At 46.6% G+C, this 26,011-nt stretch overlaps 1 protein-coding gene across 25 annotated transcripts in view; it reads left to right on the top strand.

Annotated features, from left to right (window-relative positions):
- DCAF1 (DDB1 and CUL4 associated factor 1) overlaps nt 1-26,011 on the top strand; it is a 110,251-nt gene that overhangs the window by 1,767 nt on the left and 82,473 nt on the right. For 4 of the 25 annotated variants that reach the window (XR_010155217.1, XR_010155225.1, XM_016941181.3 and 1 more), the window contains exons 2-3: nt 7,075-7,121; nt 19,954-20,071. Coding sequence is in view for 6 of the 25 variants with exons in the window: in XM_016941181.3 (XP_016796670.3) it covers nt 19,962-20,071 (110 nt within the window). In the remaining 19 variants the exon portion in view is untranslated. Of the gene's footprint in view, nt 1-3,746; nt 3,999-7,074; nt 7,122-11,303; nt 11,429-19,953; nt 20,072-26,011 lie in introns of those variants that run through there. The other 21 variants (XR_010155218.1, XR_010155230.1, XM_063805869.1 and 18 more) reach the window with 11 other exon arrangements.

Below are 26,011 nucleotides of genomic sequence, written 5' to 3'. Positions count from 1 at the left end.
CACTGATCGATGTGGGCACTTAAGTTGTTGACTTTGTGGAATTTGTTTCTTTCTCTGTAAAGTGATAGTGGATGTGGATGTAATCAGACATAATTACACACCCTTTGGGAAATGATGTGGCGTTCCCTCTCCTCATTTTCTGGGGGTGGGGTACAGGGGCCACCAGGCAGGAGCAGGGTACCCAGTGAATGATTGGGATTTCCTCTTTGTCCAGGCTGGTGTTCCCAAAGCCTGGTAGCCTTAAGCCTCTAATTGGTGGCTCCTGCGACACTGCTGGACACTTGCAGTAGCAGTCTTGTCTAGCCAACAGGAGAGCAGGGGTGGATATGGGACAGCTGACCTCACTTCCCAGCCCCAGGGAAGGGAATTGCTGGAGGAAGCGCAGGAGTTGTGGGGTGGCACCAGGGTGAGGATGGGCTTGTGGGAGCACCTGGGTAAGCCTAGAAGGAGGTGCTGGGAGTGAAAAGCTCATAGAAGGATGGGAGCGGGAGAAGGAGGAGAATGAAGGAGAAGCTTGAAGCCTTGAGGACTTGGTGCTGTCCATCTTCCTACCCAGGGAGTGGGTGTGCTTGGAGGTGGGAGTAGGTAGAGCATGCTAATCTGTAGGCCTTGGTCCTGGGGCCAGGGCTGGGCTCTTCTTGCCTTTTCTCTGCTGCTGGGCAGCCCCCAAAGCACTCCTCACTCTTTCAGATGGGGCTTCCTCTTTCTTGGGCACACCATGGAGCAGGGGGTGGAACAGGCAGAGCAAGGTGAGACAGAGTCCAGAGATGTCCTACCAAAGAGGTCAATAAATCTCCTCCCAATGGTGCAGGACCCATGTGCCAGAACCAAGCCAGGTGTGTGGGCCTGGATTGTCTGTAGCTTTGTGTGTGCATATGCTTAGATGTGAAAGTATTTGTTGTGAGGACTGGGTGCCTAATGCACAGTGTGCATGCTTGTATATCTGACACATGTGGGTATCTGTGAAATATGCCACCAAGCACACTTGGAATGCGTGTGCAGTTGGGAAAGCCTGGGTGCTCCCTCTTCTTTTTCCCAGAAGTGGGAAGGAGGTGTTTGAAGGTGTCTGCAGGTGCGTGGCTATGTGCATGTTGGGGAGGGGGAGGTGTTGGCAGGGGTAGAGGAGGCTGCAGGAGTTAAGAGTGCAGATTCCTGCGGGTGTGGCTGCTGGAGAGGCCTTGTTTGTCTCCTGCCCTGCTTCCCCTGCCTCCTAGGCCCTGGCTTCTCCAAAGCCCCTTCTTAATGCTTCTTGCTCCCATCACCAACCCAGGGCCCCAGGCTGGGTTTGTTTTTTAAAAAAATTAAAAAAAAAATTTTTTTTGAGACAGAGTCTCTCTCTGTCACCCAGGCTGGAGTGCAGTGGCACAATGACAGCTCACTGTAGCCTCAACCTCCCAAGCTCAAGCAATCCTCCCACCTCAGCCGCATAAATAGCTGGGACTACAGGCATGCACCACCATGTCTGGCAAATTTTTAAGATATTTTGTAGAGACAGTGGAGCAAGGGTGAGGGTGGGGGTGTCTCTCTATGTTGCCCAGGCTGGTCTTGAACTCCTGGGATCAAGAGATTCTCAGCCTCTCAAAGTGCTGGGATTACAGGCATGAGCCACACTGCTCTGACCAGGTTGGGTTTCTGAAATGAAGCAGTGCCATCTGGTGGCAGACTGAGGCAGTGCCAGGAGCTGGTGAGCTAAGCTTTGAGCTCCCCTAAGGGCTCTGCCTCTTAGGACCCCAGCCAGCGGAGAAGTCACCACTGGGCCGGCTAGACCATAGTCAGAGGGGAGATATCCAAGGCTTAAATGCCCCATCCTCATACATTTTAGGTTCATGGCCCAGGGAGGCATGGCAGGAAAGTCACCTGAAGGAATGCTGGAGGAATGGCATGTGGGTTCCATTCCTTGTTCTACCTCTCTGGGTCCAGATTTCTCATCTGTAAAGGTGATTAACCATATCTTCCCTGTGTGTGTGGCAGGGTAGTGAGGGTTAAATGAGAGAGTGTGGCTGGAACACTTGGCTCAGGGCCCAGCATGCTCTGAAGTTGAAAGAAATGGTACTGGCCATTACTGACAGAGGTAGAGTTCCAGAAGCACAGAGAAGGGACCTGTGTGTTGTGGCAGGAGAAAGAAGTGAAGAAAGGTGACATGTCTGTGGTGCTCCCAGCACATATTAGAGAATCTCTGCTTGGAGCAGTAGCTCCAAGTTACACATTTAAGAGAAGGAGGATGGTCCCTTTTCTGGAAAGAGGGAAATGGGATCTAGTGGGGAATGAAACCAAGGGACCCAGGATTCAGGATCCTTACTAGCTGTCGAACCTGAGCATAGCAGCAGGCTTGCTGTGTCTTGTGTTCATGTGACAGTATTGCCGTGAAGACTCATGGAGATGCACGGAGACTTGCTCAGCATTCCCAGAGAGATAATGAGCTGCATAAGGCCTTGAACGCTGGGTAGGATCTTGTCAGGTCGAGATTCTGCTCAACTGTGGAGTCATGTTTATCTTCTATGCCCCACAAGAGGGACTGCTGGTCAGAGTAAGGAGTCCTCTGGTTCTGCTGTTAATTGGTTGTGTGATGCTGGGCAAGTCGCTCACTCCCTCTGGGCCTCATTTTTCCCAACAACATGAAGAAATTGAATTAAGTGACCTGTGAGGTCAGTCCTGCCTTAATCTATGAGCTTTTGATTTTTCACTTCTCTGCCTCACGTATAATACCTGGCAATAAGTATCTATTGATTCTTACAGGCTAGGTCTTGAACAAAAAGACAGAGGCTGGGTGCAGTGGCTCATGCCTGTAATCCCAACACTTCGGGGGGCCGAGGCAGGAGAATCGTTTGAGCCTAGAAATTCAAGACCAACCTGGACAACACAGTGGGACTCCGTCTCTACAAAAATTTTTAAAAATTAGCCGGGTGTGGTGGTGCACACCTGTAGCCCCGGCTACTTGGGAGGCTGAGGTGAGAAGATAGCTTGAGCCCAGGAAGTTGAGGCTGTAGTGAGCTGTGATCGCGCCACTGCACTCCAGCGTGGATGACAGAGCGAGACCCTGTCAAAAAAAAAAAAAAAAAAAAAACAGAGAAAAAAGAGGCTGGGAGAACTCAGCCCAGGAGTTCGAGACCAGCCTGGCCAACATGGCAAAACCATGTCTCTACCAAACACGCACATACAAAACAGAAACAAAAATTGGCTGGGTGTGGTGGCATGCGCCTGTAGTCTCAGCTGGAGGCTGAGGTGGGAGGACTGTTTGAGCCCGGGAGGCGGAGGTCATAGTGAGCTGAGATCGTCACTGCACTCCAGCCTGGGCAACAGAGCGAGACTCTGTCTCAAAAAAACAAAACAAAACAAACAAAAAACAACCAGTGCCTTCTGATTTAATGAGTGCTGTGATTTCTGATATGTTTATGAGAAATATTTTCTTAGATCACGGTATGTTCTAGGTAAGATAAGGCAAATGGCCAAATAAAACAGAGGCTCTTTGCGCACACAGGTCAGAACAAGACACTGAAAAGGTATCAGGCGATTACAGTACTGTCTTAGAAGGATTGGCTCCCTCACTTTTCACTTCCGCCTTCCGAAGCAGCCAATGAGTACTCAGCAGTTCGCATTTATCCAAAAAAACTACAAATCCAGAAGTCAATGCGCCAGGCGAAGAGCTCATGCGTCAATTGGGACTGGTGGGCCCGCCCCTAGACGCGGAACTTCATTTCCCAGGCGTCCCCGGGGCTCTTCGATTTTTTTTTTTTTTTTTTTTTTTTCCCCGATCGTGCAGGCGTTCTCTTCCCGCCCCTTGCTCGCGGTCCTCGCGCCAAGTAGGCGCGCGCGCGCGCGCGCGCGCGCGCGGTGCACGTAGCGCGCGAGTGACGCATAATATGTGGGCCGCTGTGGAGCCGTGGTCGCGCTGTGTGTGTGTGTGAGTGGAGAGTGAGTGCGGGACCTGAGGCTGTGTGTGTGTGAACTGTGGCCACTGGCGGGGTCGGGGGGGGGCAGCGGCGGAGCCGCCTCGGACGGTGAGTGGGAAATGGAGGGAGGCGACTCTACGGGAGGGGCGCGAGGAAGCAGGTCGCGCGGCTGGCCGGGCGGCAGAGTGGGCGCCGGGCTTGGGGGAGGGGCGGCACCTGCTTGGGCCGCCGGCGAGGAGGGGGCGGGCCGGTCTGCCGGGAGGCTGGGCCCGGGGCCTGACAGGACTTTTCCTCCTCCTGATTCTTGTCCTGGGGGCGGGGCCTCCACGTTCTTCCTCCACTCCCCACGAGAAGCTTCCCGAGAGTAACTCTTCCGCCCGGAGTGGGGGGGCGGGGTGTGTCCGCCCCTACCTGGAGGAGGGGCGCATTTCATTTCCCTTGTTTTCTTTTTCCTTCCAATCCTCCTAGTCTCTGTTCCGTACGGGCTTGCGGGGCTCCATCTTCCGTACTATACGGCGGGCCCCTTCCCGGACTGTGTCTCCGCCTCCAGCTCCAGTCACCTGGGCGGGCTCTCCCGTCTCTCGGCCTCGTGCCACCTCTCCCTGCACCCGCCTGCCTCTTGGACCGTGCGACGGGGGCGGAGCTTTCCGGGCGCTCCTCCCATCCCCATGAAAGAGGGAAGGGTTGGAAAGAGGTGTGCGGGTCCCGCAGCCTGGAGTCAAACCTCAGAGTGGCCGCGAAGCTTCCCTGGAGTCTATTTCCGGGGGTTATAGTAGTTTTCAACTGGGGTGTCAGAAGCGTTTGCTTAACAACTTCACTTCTTAGACGGTTTTCTGTCTGGCTTCCTCTTACTGCGGTGGCAGCGCTCTGGTTTTCCATTTGTTGAGGAAATAGTTTTGGAGTGTTTGTATTAGCTATTTTTGAGTCACAAATGACTCGTCCTTGGCCATGTCATGTTGGTCTTGGTTTTTCCTTACCCTGTTTTTTTGATGAAGCCTTTTAATTAGTTTACATGTCTTAATTTTTTATATTAGTAGCATCTTCCTGTTCAAAATGCATTGTTAATGTACAGAATGAGAGGTTAATTGGTAATATCATCCTGCATTTTCTTTTTCCAGCTTACTGGAGTTTACCTTTAATGTTTATGTAAATGTGTATATTTAGATTTTAGGATCTATTTAGTATTTTTCTTAATGATGTGACCATTTGGGTTTTCTATATAACATTTATTCATTACCCATTTTTGAGTGGGTATATATTTTTGGATGTTAAAGAGATAATAGAGAATTTGGGGAATGTAGGGAAATCATTTTGTACTTAGTATCTCTTGCGTAGTTGCTGAGTACAGTGTTTTACTGTTCTGCCTATTATACAGTTAAAAAATTTTTTATTTTTATTCATTTATTTTTTATAGAGACAGTGGTCTCAGTATGTTGCCCAGGCTGGTTTTGAACTCAAGTGATCCTCCCTGGTCAGCCTCCCGAAGTGTTGGAATTACAGACATGAGCCACTACACCTGGCCTGTTTTTTTTTTTAGATACAGGATCTTGCCCTGTAGCCTAGGCTGGAGTGCAGTGGTGTGATAACTCTTTTTTTTTTTTTCTTTTTTCTTTTTTTTGAGACAGCGTCTCATTCTGTTGCCCCGGCTAGAGTGCAGTGGCGCGATCTTGGCTCCCTGCAACCTCCGCCTCCCAGGTTCAAGTGATTCTCCTGCCTCAGCCTCCGGAGTAGCTGGGACTACAGGCACGCGCCACCACGCCCGGATAATTTTTGTATATATAGTAGAGATGGGGTTTCAGCATATTGGCCAGGCTGGTCTCGAGCTCCTGTCCTCGTGATCTGCCCACCTCGGCCTCCCAAAGTGCTGGGATTACAGACGTAAGCCACTGTGCTGGCTTTTTTTTTTTTTTTTTTTGAGACAGAGTCTCACTGTGTTGCCCAGGCTGGAGTGCAGTGGCGCGATCTCAGCTCACTGCAAGCTCCGCCTCCCAGGTTCACGCCATTCTCGTGCCTCAGCCTCCCAAGTAGCTAGGATTACTGGTGCCTGCCACCACGCCCGGCTAATTTTTTGTATTTTTAGTAGACACAGGGTTTCACCGTGTTAGCCATGATGGTCTCGAGTGTCATCATAACTCATTGCAGCCTCCAACAACTCCTGGGCTCAAAGGAGCCTGCTACCTCAGCCTCTTGAGTAACTAGGACTGCAGTCACAGGCTAACATGATTGGCTAATTTTTAAATATTTGTGTCGACTGTGTCTCAAAATGTTGCCCAGCTGACCTCAAGCAATCCTCCCGACTTGGCTTCCCAAATTGCTGGGATTACAGGCTTGAGCCACTGTGCCTGTCAATTAAAAAAAATTTTTTTTTTCTTTTTTTTGAGACGGAGTCTTGCTCTGTTGCCCAGGCTGGAGTGCAGTGGTGCGATCTCGGCTCACTGCAACCTCCACCTCCCGGGTTCAAGCGATTCTCCTGCCTCAGCCTCCCGAGTAACTGGGACTACAGGCGTGTGCCACCATGCCCAGCTAATTTTTGTATTTTTAGTAGACACGGGGTTTCACCATGTTGGTCCGGCTGGTCATGAACTCCTGACCTCGTGATCCACCGCCTCGGCCTCCCAAAGTGCTGGGATTACAGGCGTGAGCCACCGTGCCCGCCTATTTTTATTTTTTTTGAGACAGTCTTCCTGTGTCACCTAGCCTGGAGTGCAGTGGTGCGATCTTTGCCCACTGTAACCTCTGCCTCCCAGGTTCAAGCGATTCTCATGCCTCAGCCTCTGGAGTAGCTGGGATTACAGGTGTGTGCCCCCACGCCTGGCTAATTTTTTTATTTTTAGTAGAGATGGGGATTTGCCGCGTTGGCCAGGCTGGTCTTGAACTTTTGGCCTCAAGTAATCCACCCACTTCAGTCTCCCAAAGTGCTAGGATTACAGGCATGAGCCATAGTGCCTGGCAAACAGTTGTTAATATTATGCCATATTTTCTCTATTTGTGTGTGTGGTATCTATATATATATTTTGTGGAATCATTTGAAAATAAGTTGCAGGCCTGTCATCCCTAAATACCCTAGCAGATGCTTGTTAGGATAAGAAAATTTTACATAGGTATTTCTTGAGGCTTTATATTATCCCATCATGGGGACAATATTGTCATTTAACCCCGCACAACAACTGTTTCCATCTTACAGATAAGGAAATTGAGATTTGGAGAAGTTAAATAACCAAGACTTCACAGGTATGTCAGCAGAGTTGGGATTTGAATCCTTGAAACCTTTTTTCTACCTAGTACTAGCTGGTCTTGGGGACCTCTCTGAGCTAGTTTCCTCATGTGTGAAAAAGGGTAGGATGGTTGTGAAAATTCAGAATAATGTAAGTATGGTAAATTACTTAGCTCAATGTCTGTCCCATACTAGATATTCACTAATTGGTAACTACCGTGTCACCATTGGACAGACCATCATTTCTTCATAGCACTTAAAGGAACTCACTTAAGAACTTGAGTAACGCACCCTTATTGTCTTGGGCATAACAAGGTGAAGATGACTGTTTTTTTTGCTCTTGTTGTGCAAGCTGGAGTGCAGTGGCGCGATCTCGGCTCACTGCAACCTCTGTCTCCTGGGTTCAAGCGATTCTGCTGCCTCAGCCTCCGGAGCAGCTGGGATTACAGGCGTGTACCACCATGCCTGGCTAATTTTTTTGGTATTTTTAGTAGAGATGCGGTTTCACCAGGTTGGCCAGGTGGTCTCGAACTCCTGACCTTGTGATCTGCCGGCCTCGGCCTCCCAAGGTGCTGGGATTACAGGCGTGAGCCACTGCGCCCGGCCTAATTTTGTATTTTTAGTAGAGACGGGGTTTCTCCATATTAGTCAGGCTGGTCTCGAACTCCCAACCTCAGGTGATCTGCCTGCCTTGGCCTCCTAAAGTGCTGAGATTACAGGTGTGAGCCACCGTGCCCGGCCTTTTTTTTTTTTCCTTGAGACAAGGTCTTGCACTTTTGCTCTGGTTGGAGTACAGTGGTGCAGTTATGGCTCACTGCAGCCTCCACCTCCTAGGCTCAAGCAGTTCTCTTGCTTCAGCCTCCCCAGGTAGCTGGGACTACAGGTTGCAGTGAGCCAAGATTGTGTCCCTGCACTCCAGCCTGGGCAGCAGAGCGAGATTCCGTCTCACAAAACAAAAAACAAACACAAAAAAACGAACATTGAAGTAAGTACTGCTACTACTAATTTTTAAATTTTTTTCATAGAGGCAGGATTTCACCATGTTGTCCAGGCTGGTCTCAAACTCCTGGGCTCAAGCGATCTGCCCACCTAGGTTTTCCAAAGTGCTGGGATTACAGGTGTGAGCCACCACACTCAGTTGCTGACTGCTTTCATTGATACTATGTTAATTCACATTGCTATTATTAGTTAAGTCTGTTACAAGTTTATATTTTCCTTTATTTATGTATTTAAATAATAAAGACAAGGTCTTACTGTTACCCAGGCTGGTCTCAAACCCCTGGGCTCAAGTGATCCTCCCACCTCAGCCTTCCAAAGTGCTGGGATTACAAGTGTGAGCCACCACGCCTTGCCTTTATATTTTTTTATTCTTTATTATTCTTAATATTTTTTTTGAGATGGAGTTTTGCTCTTGTCACCCAGGCTGGAGTGCAGTGGTGCAATCTCGGCTCACTGCAACTTCTGCCTCCCGGGTTCAAGCGATTCTCCTGCCTCAGCCTCCCGAGTGGCTGGGATTGCAGGCGCCTGCCACCACGTCCGGCTAATTTTTTGTATTTTTAGTAGAGACAGGGTTTCATCATGTTGGCCAGGCTGGTCTCGAGCTCCTGACCTCAGATGATACACCCGCATTGGCCTCCCAAAGTGCAGGGATTACAGGCATGAGCCACCACGCCTGGCCTATTTTTTATTTTTTTAAATAATAGAGACAAGGTCTCACTAAGGTTTATATTTTCCTTGGGCAAATGGTTATTCTCAAAGTTATAATTATCTTCAGGCATAGATTAGTTGGAAGTTCTGAAAATGATACCAGAAGTATATATGTATATGTTTCTAAGTTGAACTCTAAAATTTTAGTGTTTTAGGCCAGGCATGGTGGCTCATGTCTACAATCCTAGCACTTTGGAAGGCCAAGTGGAGAGGATTGCTTGAGCCCAGCAATTTGAGACCAGCCTGGGTAACATAGTGAGACCCTGTCTCTACAAAATAATAAAAATTAAAAAATTTTAATAATATAAAATTTTAGTGTTTTAATGCCCTTGAATTAATCTTTATTAGAGGTAGTGTTTTTTAAAAAATCATGTCTTTATGTGCTCTAGTAGGCTAACTGCTTAAGTTATCTAAGAAGCAGTCTCTTCTGGATCATTTCTTTTCTCATTAAAAAATTGTGGTAAATTTACGTAGCATAAAATTAACGACTACCCATTTTGAAGTGTACAAATCAGTGGCGTTTGTAGATCCACAGTGTTGTGCAACCATTATCTCTTTCTAGTTCTAGAATATTTTTATCACCTTAAAAGGAAACCTCGGCCGGGCACGGTGGCTCACGCCTGTAATCCCAGCACTTTGGGAGGCTGAGGCGGGCGGATCACGAGGTCAGGAGATCGAGATCATCCTGGGTAACACGGTGAAACCCCGTCTGTACTACAAATACAAAAAAGTAGCCGGGTGTGGTGGTGGGTGCCTGTAGTCCCAGCTACTCGGGAGGCTGAAGCAGGAGAATGGTATGAACCCGGGAGGCGGAGCTTGCAGTGAGCCGAGATCCTGCCACTGCACTCCAGTCTGTGGGCGACAGAGTGAGACTCCATCTCAAAAAAAAAAAGGAAACCTCATACCCATTTAGCAGTCACTGCCCATTTTCCCCTTTCCTCAAGCCCTTGGCAACTACTAGTTAGCTTTCTGTATATTGATTTACCTATTTCAATTTTTTTTTTTTTTGAGACGGAATCTCGCTCTGTCGCCCAGGCTGGAGTGCAGTGGCGCAATCTCGGCTCACTGCAACCTCCGCCCCCCAGGTTCAAGCGATGCTTCTGCCTCAGCCTCCCGAGTAGCTAGGACTACAGGCGCATGCCACCACGCCCGGCTAATTTTTGTACTTTTAGTAGAGACGGGGGTTTCACCATGTTGGCCAGGCTGGTCTCGAACTGTTGACCTCATGATCCACCCGCCTTGGCCTCCCAAAGTGCTGGGGTTACAGGTGTGAGCCACCATGCCCAGCCTTCAATGTTTTATATAAATAGAATCATATAATATGTGCCCTTTTGTGTCTGCTTTCTTATTGTTTTCAAGGTTTTTCCACATCTGTAGCATGTTACTACTTCATTCATTTCTATGACTGAATATTCCATTGTATGCATATACCACATTTTGTTTATCTCTTCATCTGATGATGGACTTTTGGGTTGTTTCTACTTTTTGGCTATTGTGAATAATGCTACCAAGAACATTTGTGTATAAGTCTTTGTTTGAATTCCTTTTTTTTTTCCCCCTGAGATGGAGTTTTGCTCTCATTGCCCAGGCTGGAGTGCAGTGGCGGAATCTTGGCTCACTTCAACCTCTGCCTTCTGAGTTCAAGCGGTTCTCCTGCCTCAGCCTCCCCAGTAGCTAGGATTACAGGCATGTGCCACCATGCCCAGTTAATTTTGTATTTTTAGTAGAGATGGGGTTTCTCCATGTTGGTTAGGCTGGTCTCAAACTCCCGACCTCAGGTGATCTGCACGCCTCGGCCTCCCAAAGTGCTGGGATTAGAGGTGTGAGCCACCACACCCAGCCTTGTTTTCAGTTCTTTTGGGTATATATCTAGTAGTGAAATTGCTGGGTCATATAGTAATTCTACATGTGACTTAAAAAAAAAAACCTGCAACTTTTTGAGAGAGTCCCAAACTGTTTTTTATAACTACTATACCCTTTTACATTTCTTTTATTTATTTATTTATTTTTTTGAGAGGGAGTCTCGCTCTGTCACCCAGGATGGAGTGCAGTGGCGCGATCTCGGCTCACTGCAAGCTCCACCTCCCGGGTTCACGCCATTCTCCTGCCTCAGTCTCCCGAGTAGGTGGGACTACTGGTGCCTGCCACCACGCCCGGCTAATTTTTTGTATTTTTAGTAGAGACGGGGTTTCACCGTGTTAGCCAGGATGGTCTCCGTCTCCTGACCTCGTGATCCGCCTGCCTCGGCCTCCTGAAGTGCTGAGATTGCAGGCATGAGCCACCGCGCCCGGGGTCACCCTTTTACATTTCTACAAGCAATATGTGTTCCAGTTTCTTCACATGCTTGCTAATGCTTATATTTTCTCATTTCTTAAACTACAGTCATGTTAGTAGGTGAGAAATGATATCTCATTATGGTTTTGATTTGCAGTTCCTAGTGACTGATGTTGAGTATCTTTCATGCGTTTCTTGGCCTTTTTTTTGTTTTTAAGACAAAGTCTCACCCCTTTTACCCAGGCCGGTGTGCAGTGGGGTAATCTTGGCTGACTGCAACCTCCGTCCCCTCCGAGTTCAAGTGATTCTCCTGCCTCAACCTCCCGAGTAGCTGGGATTACAGGTACCCGCCACCATGCCCAGCTCTTTTTTGTATTTTTAGTAGAGATGGGGTTTCAACTTGTTGGCCATACTCGTCTCAAACTCCTGACCTCAGATGATCTGCCTAAAGTATTGGGATTATAGGCATGAGCCACAGCACTCGGCCCATTTTCGCATATACTGTGAGGCAAAGATCCAACTTCACTGTTTTGTGGGATAATACCCAATTGTTTCAGCACTACTTTTTTTTTTTTTTTTGAGACGGGTCTTGCTCTGTCACCAGGCTAGAGCGCAGTGGTGCAGTCTCGGCCCACTGCAACCTCCGCCTCCCGCAGGTTCAAGTGATTCCCCTCCCTCAGCCCCCCGAGTAGCTGGGACTACCAGTGTGTGCCACCACACCTGGCCAATTTCTTGTATTTTAGTAGAGATGGGGTTTCACCATGTTGGCTAGGATGGTCTTGATCTCCTGACCTCGTGATCTGCCCACCTCGGCCTCCCACAGTGCTGGGATAACAGGCGTGAGCCACTGTGCCCAGTCTCATCAGTACTTTTTTGTTTGTTTGTTTTTTGAGATGGAGTCTTGCTCTGTCGCCCAGGCTGGAGGGCAGTGGCGCTGTCTCAGCTCACTGCAACCTCCGCCTCCTGGATTCAAGCAGTTCTCCTGCCTCAGCCCCCCTGAGTAGCTGGGGTTACAGGCGCGCCACCATGCCTGGCTAATTTTTGTATTTTAGTAGAGATGGGGTTTCACAATGTTGGCCAGTCTGGTCTCGAACTCCTGCTCAAGTTATCTGCCTGTCTTGGCCTCCCAAAGTGCAGGGATTACAAGCATGAGCCACTGCGCCTGGGCAGCACTACTTATTGAAAATACTTTTTTCCTATTGAATGGTCTTGGTACCCTTGTTGAAAATTGATCATAAATGTGAGTGCTTATTGCTGGATTATCAATTCTATTGTATTTGTCTCTGTGTTGATCCTTATGTCAGTGCCATGCTGTTCCATTTACTATAGTTTTGTAGCAAGTTTTGAAATCAGAAGTGTGATTTTTCCAACTTTTTTTTTTTTTTTTGGAGACATAGTCTCGCTCTGTTGCCTTGCTGGAGTGCAGTGGCGCAATCTTGGCTCACTGCAGCCTCCGTCTCCTAGGTTCAAGCGGTTCTCCTGCCTCAGCTGCCCCAGTAGCTGGGATTACAGGTGCGTGCCAACACGGCCAGCTAATTTTTGTATTTTTACTGGGGATGGGGTTTCACCATATTGGCCAGAATGGTCTCGATCTCTTGACCTTGTGATCCACCTGCCTCGACCTCCCAAAGTGCTGGGATTACAGGTGTGAGCCACCGCGCCTGACCCCAACTTTGTTTTTTTTTTTTCCAAGATTGTTGTGCCTATTCAGGTTTCCTTGCAATTACATACGAATTTTAGAATCAGCATGTCCATTTCTGCAAAAGATGTCATTGGGTTGTTTTTGTTGTTGTTTTTTGAGACAGAGTCTCTCTCTGTTGCTCCCAGGCTGGAGTGCAGTGGCACGATCTCGGCTTACTGCAACCTCTGCCTCTTGGGTTCAAGTGGTTCTCTTGCCTCATTCTCCCAGATAGCCGGGATTACAGGCATCTGCCACCATGGTCAGCTAATGTTTTGTATTTTTAGTAGAGATGGGGTTTCACCATGTTGGCCAGGCTGGTGTTGAACTCTTGAACTCAGGTGATCCACCCATCTTGGCCTCCCAAAGTGCTGGGATTACAGGCGTGAGCCACCATGCCTGGTCTGTCATTGGGATTTTGATAGCAATTGCGTTTTATTTGTAGACCACGTTGGAATGTATTACCATCTTGATACTAAGCCTTCTAATCCATGAACACAGAATGTCTTTTTGTTTATTTAGGTTATTTAAAATTTAGGTCATCATGAATTGACTCCAGCAATGTTTTGTAGTTTTCAGCGTAAAAGTCTTGTGTTTGTGCCTTTTTTGTTGTTGTTGAGACAGGGTCCCGCTATGTCTTCAATGCTAGAGTGCAGTGGTGCGATCTTGGTTCACTGCAGCCTCAACTTACTGGGCTCAGGTGATTCTCCCACCTCAGCCTACCGAGTAGCTGGGAGTACAGGTGCATACCTGGTACAGGTGCACACCATGCCTGGCTAATTTTTTGCCTTTTTTGTAAAGACTAGGTTTTGCCATGTTGCCCCAGCTGGACTTGAATTCCTGAGCTCAAGCAATCCACCCACCTTGGCCTCCTAAAGTTCTGGGATTAACAGGTGTGAGCCACCCTTCCCAGCCTTGTGCCTTTTAAATTAAATTTGTTTCTAATTATTTTATTATTTTTGGTGCTATTGTAAATGAAATTGTTCTCTTCATTTACTTTCATATTGTTTTTTGGCTAGTGTATAGCAGTACAACTGATTTTTGTGTGTTGCTCTTGTACCTTGCAACTTTGCTGAATTCATTTATTCTAATAATTTTTATGTGGATTCTTTAGGATTTTCTGTATACAGGATTATGTCATCTAGGAATAAAGATAATTTTACTTCTTCCTTTTCAACTTGGATACCATCTATCTATCTATCTATCTATCTATCTATCTACACACACACACACACACATGCATACACACTTTTTTTTTTTTTTTTAAGACAGAGTCTTACCTGTCACCCAGGCTGGATTGCAGTGGTGCAATCTTGGCTCACTGCAACCTCCGCCTCCTGGATTCAAGCTGTTCTCCTGCCTCAGCCTCCCCCGTAGCTGGGATTACAGGTGTACACCACCATGCCCAGCTAATTTTTGTATTTTTAGTAGATATGCGGCTTCACCATGTTGGCCAGGCTGATCTCGAACTCCTGACCTCTTGATCCACCCGCTTTGGCCTCCCAAAGTTCTGAAATTACAGGCATGAGCCACCTTGCCCAGCCTATATTTCTTTTTCTTGCCTAATTACTCTGCCTAGGACCCTAGTAGAGTGTGGTTTTTTTGTTTTGTTTTTTGAGACAGAGTCTCACTCTGTTGCCCAGGCTGGACTGCAGTGGCACAATCTTGTGGCTCATTGCAACGTCTGCCTCTTCGATTCAAGCAATTCTTAGGCCTCAGCCTACTGAATACCTGGGATTACAGGTGTGCCCCATCATGCCCTGCTAATTTTTTATTTTTACTGGAGACAAGATTTCACCATGTTGGCCAGGCTGGTCTCAAACTCCTGTTCTCAAGTGATCTATCTGCCTTGGCCTCCCAAAGCGCCGGGATTACAGGTGTGAGCCACCACGCCAGGCGGAGGACTCCAGTACAGTGTTTTAATAGAAATGGCAAAGGCAGACATTGTTGTCTGGTTTCCGATTTTTGGGGCAAAGCTTTCAGTCTTTCACCATTGAGTGTAGTGTTGTTCATAATCCCCTTTATCATGTTCTAGAAGGTCTCTTCCGTTCCTAGTTTACTGAGTGTTACTCCCCCTGCCCCACCCGAGACGGAGTCTCGCCCTGTCGCGCAGACTGGAATGCAGTGGTGCTATCTTGGCTTACTGCAACCTCCGCCTCCCAGGTTCAAGCAATTCTCCTGCCTCAGCCTCCTGAATAGCTGGGATTACAGGCGCACACCACCACGCCCGGATAATTTTTTTTTTTTGTAGACGGAGTTTCGCTCTGTCACCCAGGCTGGAGTGCAGTGGCGCGATCTTGGCTCACTGCAACCTCCACCTCCTGGGTTCAAGCGATTCTCCTGCCTCACCCTCCCAAGTAGCTGGAATTACAGGTGCGTGCCACCATGCCCGGCTAATTTTTGTGTTTTTAGTAGAGACGGGGTTTCGCCATGTTGGCCAGGGTAGTCTGGAACCCCTGACCTCAGGTGCTCTGCCTGCCTTGGCCTCCCAAACTGCTGGCGTAAGCCACCGTGCCAGGCCTAATTTTTGTATTTTTAGTAGAGACAGGGTTTCACCATGTTGGCCAGGCTGGTCTCGAACTCCTGACCTCATGATCCACCCGCCTTGGCCTCCCAAAGTGCTGGGATTACAGGCGTGAGCCATGTGCCTGGCCTTAATTTTCTTAATATGCTGTTGGATTCTGTTTGCTAGTATTTTGTTGAAGATTTTTATGTCTGCAGTCATAAAGGACATCAGGCTGTAGCTTTCTTTTCTTGTGATATCTTTATTTGGCTTTGGTATCAGTAAGGATGGCTTCATGGAATGAATTAGGAAAGTATCTTTCCTCTTCAGGTTTTGGAGAAGTTTGAGAAGGATTGGTGTTAATTCTTCTTTAAATGTTTGGTAGGCCTGGTGCAGTGGTTCATGCCTGTAATACCAGCATTTTGGATGCCGAGGCGGGCGGGTTGTGTGAGGTCAGGAGTTCAAGACCAGCCTTGCCAACATGGTGAAACCCCGTCTCTACTAAAAATACAAAAATTAGCCGGGCATGATGGCGCGTGCCTGTAGCCCCAGCTACTCGGGAAGCTGAGGCAGGAGAATCGCTTGAACCCAGGAGGTGGAGGTTGCAGTGAGCCAAGATCACGCCTCTGCACTCCAGTCTGGGCGACAGAGCAAGACTCCGTCTCCAAATAAATAAATAAATAAATAAATAGTTTGGTAGGCTGGGCGTGGTGGTTTGTCCCTGTAATCCTAGCACTTTGGGAGGCTGAGGCAGGAAGATTGCTTGAGCCCAGGAGTTCACGACCAGCCTAGGCAACATAGGAGGGGGACCCTGTCTTTAAAAAAGAAAAAAAGGGAGAGGAAAGAGAGAGGAGAGAGAGAGAGAAAGAGGAGAGAAGAAAAAGGAAGAAAGAATTGGTTAAATTGTTGCCACATTCTACCAGCCTGGCTAGTACTCTTCAAGATTGTCAAGGTCATGTAAAACAAAAACAAATCCCCAAAGTATCTATCATAGACCAGAGGACAGTAGATAGACATGACAGCTGAGTGCAGTGTATCCTAGATGAGATCATGGAACAAAGCACATGATTTGAAAAATGGTGAAATCTGAATCAGGTCTGGAGTTTAGTTAATAATAATGTAACAATGTTGGTTTCTTAATTTTGACAGTGTACCACTATAATATGGTAACATGAGGGAAAACTGAACTGGGTGAGAGGTATGTGGGAACACTGTGTACTATCTTTGCAGCTTTTCTGTAAATCTAAAATTACTCCACATAAAAAGTTTGTTTTGGCTGGGCACAGTGGCTCACGCCTGTAATCCCAGCACTTTGGGAAGCTGAGGTGGGCGGATCACACGGTCAAGAGATCGAGACCAGACTGGCCAACATGGTGAAACCCTGTCTCTACTAAAAATACAAAAATTAGCTGGGTGTGGTGGTGTGCGCCTGTAATCCCAGCTACTTGGGAGGCTGAGGTGGGAGAATCGCTCGCTTGAATCCGGGATGTGGAGGTTATAGTGAGCCGAGATTGTGCCACTGCACTCCAGCCTGGCGACAGAGTGTGACTCTGTCTTAAAAAAAAAAAAAGAAAAGAAAAAAAGTTGGTTTTAAAAATATATTTATCGAGGCCGGGCACAGTGGCTCATGCCTGTAATCCCAGCACTTTGGGAGGCCGAGGCAGGCGGATCATGAGGTCAGGAGTTCGAGACCAGCCTGGCCAATATGGTGAAACTCTGTCTCTACTAAAAATACAAAAATTAGCCGGGCGTGCTGGCGTGCATCTGTAGTCCCAGCTACTCGGGAGACTGAGGCAGAAGAATCACTTGAACCTGGGAGATGGAGGTCGCAGTGAGCCGAGATCGTGCCACTGCACTCCAGCCTAGGTGACAGAGCAAGATGCCATCTCAAAAAAATAAAAATAAAAATAACAACGTATGTATAGTTAGTAGATAGCAGTAAAATATGCAACCTGAGTTTTCTCAGGTTGAAGTCAGAAGTCCATATTAGTCTGTCACACCTACAGCATTTCCTTTTTGTGGCTTTGGTTAGAAAGTCTGAAAATATGGCGGGGTGTGGTGGCTCACGCCTGTTGTCTCAGCACTTTGGGGGGCTAAGGCAGGAGGATCACCTGCGGCCAGGAGTTTGAGGCCAGCCTGGGCAACAGTGAGACCCCACCTGAACAAATAATAAAAATAAAAATAAGCTGGGCATGGCAACTGTAATCTCAGCTACTCTGGAGGCTGAGGTGGGAGGATCCCTTGAGCCCAGGTGGTTGAGGCTGCAGTGAGCTAGGTCCGCGCTACTGCACTCAAGCCTGGGAGGCAGAGTGAGACCCTTAAAAAAAAAAAAAAAAAAAAGAATCTGCCGGGTGTGGTTTTCACAGCTGTAATCCCAGCACTTTGGGAGGCCAAGGCAGGCGGATCATGAGGTCAGGAGATTGAGATCATGTTGGCTAACACGGTGAAAGCCCCTCTCTCCTAAAAATGCAAAAAATTTGCTGGCGTGGTGGTACAAGCATGTAGTCCCAGCTACTTGGGAGGCTGAGGCAGGAAAATCGCTTGAACCCAGCAGGTAGACGTTACAGTGAGCCGAGATGGCGCCACTGCGCTCCAGCCTGACAACAAAGCAAAACTCTGCCTCAAAAAAAAAAAAAAAAAAAAAAAAAGAATCTTTTTGATTTTGTTCAATTTTTGGGGTAGGGCAGGTATTTTCCTTTGGAGTTATGTGTAATCCAGGTGACATGAATCACTACTATTGGAATTGCATCTACTTGATTAAAACATAAATATTTGCATTTTACAATACAATGCAATAATGCAATGCAATAATGATATCATCTTTTACATGTATTTCTTTTGGTTTTATGGTAGATATCTTTAGAAGAGTTCATTTTAGATCAGCTAGTAATTCCTTTCTGATGTGAAACTATGGAATGGTTGCTATTTCTGAGAAGATAGGCATTTTGCGTGGCAGAATATGACATTTTGATTTTAAGGCTACTTTTATAAAGAAGTTGATGCCATAACCTGTCAAACATTTGCGTCTCATTTATCCCTTTTGGATCCCCTTATAAGCCTCTCATATGTGGGTGTCTTATTTGGTCCTCCAAAGCTCACCTCAGCTCCCTGCCCTTCTGCATTCCTAGTTTGAACCACTCAACCCAGCCAACCTTCTCTGCCTCTCTTCTAGCCTCTTCTTTCCAGGAAATCAGCTGTGAGAGAGGTTAGGAAGCTTGAAGGATAAATGAGTTTTATAGTGTTCCTTCTCCACTTTCGTGCTGGCAGTAGTGTCCATTTCATTCCTTGGCCTTCTCTTTAAGAATTAACAGAGCTGGGCGCGGTGGGTCACGCCTGTAATCCCAGCACTTTGGGAGGCTGAGGCGGGTGGATCACCTGCGGTCAGGAGTTCGAGATCAGCCTGACCAACATGGTGAAACCCTGTTTCTACTAAAATACAAAAATTAGCTGGGCGTGGTGGTGCATGCCTGTAATCCTAGCTACTTGGGAGGCTGAGGCAGGAGAATTGCTTGAACCCAGGAGGCAGAGGTTGCAGTGAGCCGAGATTGTGCCATTGCACTCCAGCCTGGGCAGTAAGAGTGAAACTCTGTCTCAAAAAAAGAAAAAACAAAAAACGGAGCTCGAGACTAGCCTGGCCAGCGTGGTGAAACTGCGTCTCTACTAAATGTACAAAAATTAGCCAGGCATGGTGGCGGGCGCCTGTAATTCCAGCTACTCGGGAGGCTGAGGCAGGAGAATTGCTTGAACCCGGGAGGTGGAGGTTTCAGTGAGCCGAGATTGTGCCATTGCACTCCAGCCTGGGTGACAGAGTGAGACTCCATCTCAAAAAAAAAAAAAAAAAGAAAAAATTAAACAGGAGTGTGCCATGCCGTTTATCTTTGATAGAACTTCCCTCAAAGGACTAACGAGCAAAATATTTTGGGAGTAGTTTTGGCCACATTTTGTGCTTAAAAAAATGTAAGCACAAAGTTTTAGACCTCAGAGATCTAGGCCTGGGATTATCGTATATATTACAGGTAGGCATTAGGTAAGTCTATTTTTTTTTCTTTTTGAGACGGAGTCTCGCTCTGTCGCCCAAGCTGGAGTGCAATGGTGTGATCTCGGCTCACTGCAACCTCTGCCTCCCAGGTTCAAGTGATTCTCCTGCCTCAGCCTCCCAAGTAGCTGGGATTACAGTCACCTGCCACCATGTCCAGATAATTTTTGTATTTTTAGTAGAGACAGGGTTTCATCATGTTGGCCAGGCTGGTCCCCAACTCCTGACCTCAGGTGATCCACCTGCCCCAGCCTCCCAAAGTGCTGGGATTACAGGTGTGAGCCACCATGCCTGGTGGTAAATGCATTTTTGATGAGGGAGAGGTACCATATTTTTTGTCTGATTTTCAGAGGGGCTCCTCAAAAGGTTAAGAATCACTGTTTTGATCCAGCTTCTTGCCTCATTTGACAGTTGAAGCTGAGGCTGAGAAAGGCGAAAGTACTTGTTCATCACTACTGAATGGGTATCTAGGCTTGATGAGTATCCCGAGTTTTCTGCTGTACCACAAATAAATCCAAAGGGTTCAAGGGGTTAAATTTCCCTTTTTAATTTTTTCTCTTGCCTTCTCGTCCTTTTCTACCCCTTCTTCACTTTTATTTGCTTGTGTTCATTTATTGGTTGTCTTTTTTATTTTTATTTTTGCTTCCTTAGGCAAAGCCATGACTACAGTAGTGGTACATGTGGACTCCAAAGCTGAGCTCACTACCCTGCTGGAGCAGTGGGAAAAGGAACATGGCAGTGGGCAGGACATGGTACCTATCCTTACCAGGTATGAATAACTTTTTTAAAACCTAGTTTAATAAAAAACCTCGGACACAACTCATACGCTAGATTTCTTCATACACACACATACACAAACAAACACACACACAAACTAGTTTAAAAAGAAGCAAAAATTGGTGTGGAGAATAGCATAGGAACATTTTCACCTAGACTGTAAATTCTAAATCAATTTTTTTCTTTCCTCAGATTTAGTCTTTATCTCCCTACTTCCTGAAGCTGTTTAATTTAATTTAATTTTTTTTTTTTTTGAGTCAGAGTTTTGCTTTGTTGCCCAGGCTGGAGTACAATGGCGTGATCTCGGCTCACTGCAACCTCCGTCTCCTGGGTTCAAGGGGTTCTCCTGCCTCAGCCTCCCAAGTAGCTGGGATTACAGGCTCCCACCACCATGCCCGGCTAATTTTTATATTTTTTAGTAGAGACGGGGTTTCATCATGTAGATCAGGCTGGTCTCGAACTCCTTACCTTAGGTGATACACCCGTCTTGGCCTCCTCCCAAAGTGCTAGGATTACAGGCGTGAGCCACTGAGCCTGGCTTTTTTTTTTTTTTATATGGAGTTTTGCTCTTGTTGCCCAGGCTAGAGTGCAATGGCATGATCTCAGCTCACTGTAACCTCCGCCTCCTGGGTTCAAGCGATTCTCCTGCTTCAGCCTCCTGAGTAGCTGGGATTACAGGCGTTTGTCACCACGCCCAGCTAATTTTTGTATCTTTTTAGTAGAGACGGGGTTTCACCATGTTGGTCAGGCTGGTCTTGAGCTCCTGAGCTCAGGTGATCCACCTGCCTTGGCCTCCCAAAGTGCTGGGATTACAGGTGTGAGCCACCATGCCCAGCATATTTTTAAATTAAAAAAATAAAAATAAAAAAAATTGGACTCATTTCCCAACTGTTTGGTGAATGTATCTTTTTTTTTTTTTTTTTTTGAGATGGAGTGTTGCACTGTCTCCTGGGCTGGAGTGCAATGGCACGATCTCGGCTCACTGCAACCTCCGCCTCCCGGTTTCAAGTGATTCTTCTGCCTCAGCCTCCCGAGTAGCTGGGATTACAGGTGCGCGCCACCACACCCGGCTAATTTTTGGTATTTTTTGTAGAGACGGGGTTTCACCATGTTGGCCAGCCTGGTCTTGAACTCCTGAGCTCAGGTGATTCACCTGCCTCGGCCTCCCAAAGTGCTGGGATTACAGGTGTGAGCCACTGCGCCCGTCCTGGTGAATATATCTTTACCTGGCTCTTCTGGCTCTGTTTTTTTGGAGACAGGGTCTCACTCTGTCGCCAGGCTGTAGTGGCATGATCTCAGCTCACTGCAGCCTTGATCTCCTGGGCTCAAGCCATCTTCTTACCTCAGCCTCCCTACTAGATGAGACCACAGGTGTGCACCACCACACCTGACTAATTTTTAAATTTTTTGTAGAGGGAGGGTCTCCCTGTGTTACCCAGTCTGGTCTTGAACATCTGGGCCCAAGCAATCCTCCTGTCTCGGCCTCCCAAAGTGCTGGGATTACAGGCGAAGCCACCGTGCTGGCCTACTTGGCTCTTCTACAGATACCTGAAACAGACCATGTCCAAAATTGAGCTTATCATCCTCATTTCTGTGTCTCTCCTCATTTATTCATAACTTAATGCTTTTTTTATTCCCTACCTTGGTTTTAAACTGAAAAACTTTTTTTGTTTTTATTTTTTGGGGGGATGGAGTCTCACTCTGTTGCCTAGGCTGGAGTGCAGTGGCATGATCTTGGCTCACCACAACCTCCACCTGCCAGGTTCAAGCAATTCTCCCTGCCTCAGCCTCCTGAGTAGCTGGGATTACAGGTGCCCGCCACGACGCTGGCTAATTTTTGTATTTTTAGTAGAGGTGGGGTTTTGCCATGTTGGCCAGGCTGTTCTCGAACTCCTGACCTCAAGTGACCTGACTGCCTCGGCCTCTCAAAGTGCTGGGATTACAGGCGTGAGCCACTGTGCCCGGCCTATTTTAACTTTCATTTTTTTTGAGACGGAGTCTTGCTCTCTGCCCCAGGCAGTGGTGCGATCTTGGCTCACTGCAACCCCCACCTCCTAGGTTCAAGTGATTCTCCTGCCTGAGCCTCTGGAGTAGCTGGGATTACAGGCATGAGCCACCATGCTTGGCTAATTTTTCTTTTTTTTTTAGTAGAGATAGGGTTTTGCCATGTTGGCCAGGCTGGTCTTGAACTCCTGACCTCAGGTGATCCGCTGACCTCGGCCTCCCAAAGTGCTGGGATTACAGGAGTGAGCCATTGCGCCTGGCCTGCATTAGGTATTGCTCATGTCTTGACTGGCCCATTAAGCAGTGTGCCTTATAAGTTTACCCTCCAGTTTACCCTCTTTTAATACATCCTCCCCCTTGCTGAAAGATTCCTTTTTCTCATACACAAATATGATTTTCCTACCTTCATTCATACCTACATTCTTCTCCGACTTCCTTTTTCCTACAGAGAAAAATGTAAAGTTTTTAGTGTGGCCTATGTGGCCATTTATGATGTGGCTTACTTTCATAATATTGTAGTTCTTTCGCTGTAAAAAGTAAGAAATCAATGCATAAAAGTTGTTTTCACAGCTATGATATTGGGGATGGGATGTTGAGGATTCCCACGTTCCAGTGACCTCCTTAGAAAACCCATGAGCACCTCTACCCAGCCTTTACTTTTCACTCTTTCTACCTTAACAGATTTTTTCAATAAAATTACCACACAGTTATTAAGTACCAGGCAGTGGGTAAATCATCATTTGAGGAGACACCAATAAAAAGACATAGTATGTGCTTTCAAGAATTTTACAATTTAGTGAGGAAACACGTGTAATAAAAAAGGTTCTAGTATAGTGTGGTATAATGGCAGAAAATTAAAATACATACACATGAATGATAGGAGTATTAAAACAAATCAAGGGGTGCTGGGTTTGGTGCCTCACACCTGTAATCCCAGCCCATTGTAAATGGCATCACATCATAAGTAGCCCCACAGGATGAGAAAAAGGAGGATGGCCTCTTTTTTCTCCCTCATAGTATTAGTCTCTTTCTGTAAGTATTAACTTTTTTTTTTTTTTTTTGAGGCAGACTCTAGCTCTGTCGCCCAGGCTGGAGTGCAGTGGCACAATCTTGGCTCACTGCAACCTCCGCCTCCTGGCTTCAAGCAATTCTCCTGCCTCAGCCTCCCGAGTAGCTGGGATTACAGGCGCCCACCACCACGCACGCCCAGCTTATTTTTGAATTTTTTTTTTTTTTTTTTTTTTTTTTTTTTTTTTTTTTTTCTTTTTATTTTTGAATTTTTAGTAGAGATGGGGTTTCACTGTGTTGGCCAGGCTGGTCTCGAACTCCTGACCTCATGATCCGCCCACCTCAGCCTCCCAAAGTGCTGGGATTATAAGCATGAGCCACCCTGCCCGGCTGGATTAACGTATTTTTTAATGTCTTTGTGCCTTTACACTTGGTATTTCTTTGGCCTGAAATGCCTTTCCTTGGCATGTCTGCATGGCAGGCCTAGTCCTTATAAGAAGTAGTTCAAGAATCATGTCTGTAAAACCTTCACTGACTTTGACTTTCATAGGTAGGTTTGGGCTCCCCATCATTAAAAAAAATTTTTTTTTTTTTTTTTTTAGTGACAGGGTCTCACTATGTTACCCAGGATAGAGTGCAGTGGTATGATTATAGCTCACTGCTAAATTTTTATTTTTTGATTTTTTTGGTGGAGACAGGGTTTCATTATGTTGCTCAGGCTGTTTTCAGACTCCTCACTGCAAATGTTCCTTCTACGTTGGTCTCCCAAAGTGCTGGGATTACAGGTGTGAACCACCATACTGGCCACCACTTTGTTTTAATACTCCTGTCATTCATATGTATGTATTTTAATTTTCCCCCATTATACCACATTGTACTATAATTTTATTTTATTTTATTTTATTTTTTGAGACAGAGTCTCGCTCTGTTGCCCGGGCTGGAGTGCAGTGGCGCGATCTTGGCTTACTGCAAGCTCTGCCTCCCAGATTCACACCATTCTCCTGCCTCAGCTTCCTGAGCAGCTGGGACTACAGGTGCCCGCCACCACACTGGGCTAATTTTTTATATTTTTTAGTAGAGATGAGGTTTCAGGTTTCACCGTGTTAGCTAGGATGGTCTCGATCTCCTGCCCTCGTGATCTGCCCACCTCGGCCTCCCAAAGTGCTGAGATTACAGGCGTGAGCCACCGTGCCCAGCTATGATAGACAGGATTTCCCTCTGTTGCCGAGGCTGGAGTGTAGTGGCGTGATCTCGGGTCACTGCAACCTCAACTTCCTGGGCTTAGTTGATTCTCCCACCTCAGCTTCTGGAGTAGCTGGGACTACAGGCACACACCACCCTGCCTGGCTAATTTTTTGTATTTTTAGTAGAGATAGGTTTTCGCTATGTTGCCCAGGCTGGTCTTGAACACCTGGACTCAAGCAATCCACCTGCCTCGGCCTCCCAGAAGTGCTGAGATTATAGGCGTGAGCCACCATGCCTGGCCTACGACTATGTCTTTTTATTGGTGTCTCCTCAAATGATCATTTGTCCACTGCCTGGTTCATAATAACTGTATGGTATATAATTTTATTTAATAAATGTGTCAAGATGGAGAAAAAGTGAAAAGTAAAGGCTGGGGAGGGGTGCTCATGGGTTTTCTAAGGAGAAGGTCACTGGAATGTGGGGATTCTTAACGTCTCATCTTCAATATCATAACTGTTAAAAAAATCTTTTTGTTTGTGCAGTGATCTCTTACTTTTTATGGAGAAAGAACTATAATATTATGAAAGTCTAAATGGGGATAAATGTATTGTTCCTAATTGCTTTTAATACATGGGGAACATGTGAAAATACCAGTTTTTTTTAAGGAACAGGATTATTGCTGACTGGCAGAAACTGGATTTTAACTGGTAGAGGCATTGGAGATTAAGAAAGTTAGGCCAGATGTAGTGGTTTATGCCTCTAATCCCAGCACTTTGGAAGGCTGAGGTAGGAGGATCGCTTGAGGCCACAGGTTAAAGACCAGCTTGGGCAACATAGTAAGACCCCGTCTTAATTAAAAAAACAAAACAAAAAAAGAATAATTAAACACCAACTATTAAACAAGATACTTGAAATGCAGCCACAGTGAATTAGAGAATTTAAATATTGTGCTGTTAACGTGTATAATTGATGTGGCTGTGAAAGGAGGAGAGTCATTAATGAGGATGGTTATGTGGATTCATTCACTTGTTCAAGAAATATTTGAGCACTTATACTAAAAGTACTTAATGTTTTATTTTCAACATTATTTTACATTATCATATTTTATCCTCAACTTTTTCACTATGCTATGCTCTTCAGCCATGCAAAGCCTAAAATAGAGGGGGGCTGTCCTCAAGGAGATAACTACCTGGGAAGCAACTAAAACTAACGGAGGCCTGGCATGGTGGCTCACACTTGTAATCCTAGCAGTTTGGGAGGCTGAGGCAGGTGAATTGCTTGAGCTCAGGAGCCCAAAACCAGCCTGGGCAACATGGTGAGACTGTTGTATCTACAAAAAATACAAAAGTTAGCCAGGCATGGTGGCACGTGCCTGTAGTCTCAGCTACTCAGGAGGCTGAGGTAGGAGGATTGCTTGAGCCAGGTAGGTCGAGGCTGCAGTGAGCTGAGATTGTGCCACTACACTCCAGCCTGGGCAAGAGAGACTCTGTCTCAACAACAACAACAACAACAAAAACTAACTGATAAGGAACAATGCATAGTAGCACAAAATAGTATATAATGATGAAGTTCCAAATCAGGCAGTATGGTTTGTGTGTGTGTGTGTATATATATATATATATATATAAAAGCTACTGGAATGGGAAGGTTTGTAAATATTAAAGGGGTTATCAGAATGGAAAGAAAATGAGTGAATCAGTTCATTCCACTCAACAAATATTTGAGGACTTTTTTT

The sequence above is a fragment of the Pan troglodytes genome, chromosome 2 (genome assembly GCF_028858775.2).
Source record: "Pan troglodytes isolate AG18354 chromosome 2, NHGRI_mPanTro3-v2.0_pri, whole genome shotgun sequence".
Taxonomy (NCBI): domain Eukaryota; kingdom Metazoa; phylum Chordata; class Mammalia; order Primates; family Hominidae; genus Pan; species Pan troglodytes.
This window is presented reverse-complemented; position numbering and strand designations above follow the sequence as displayed.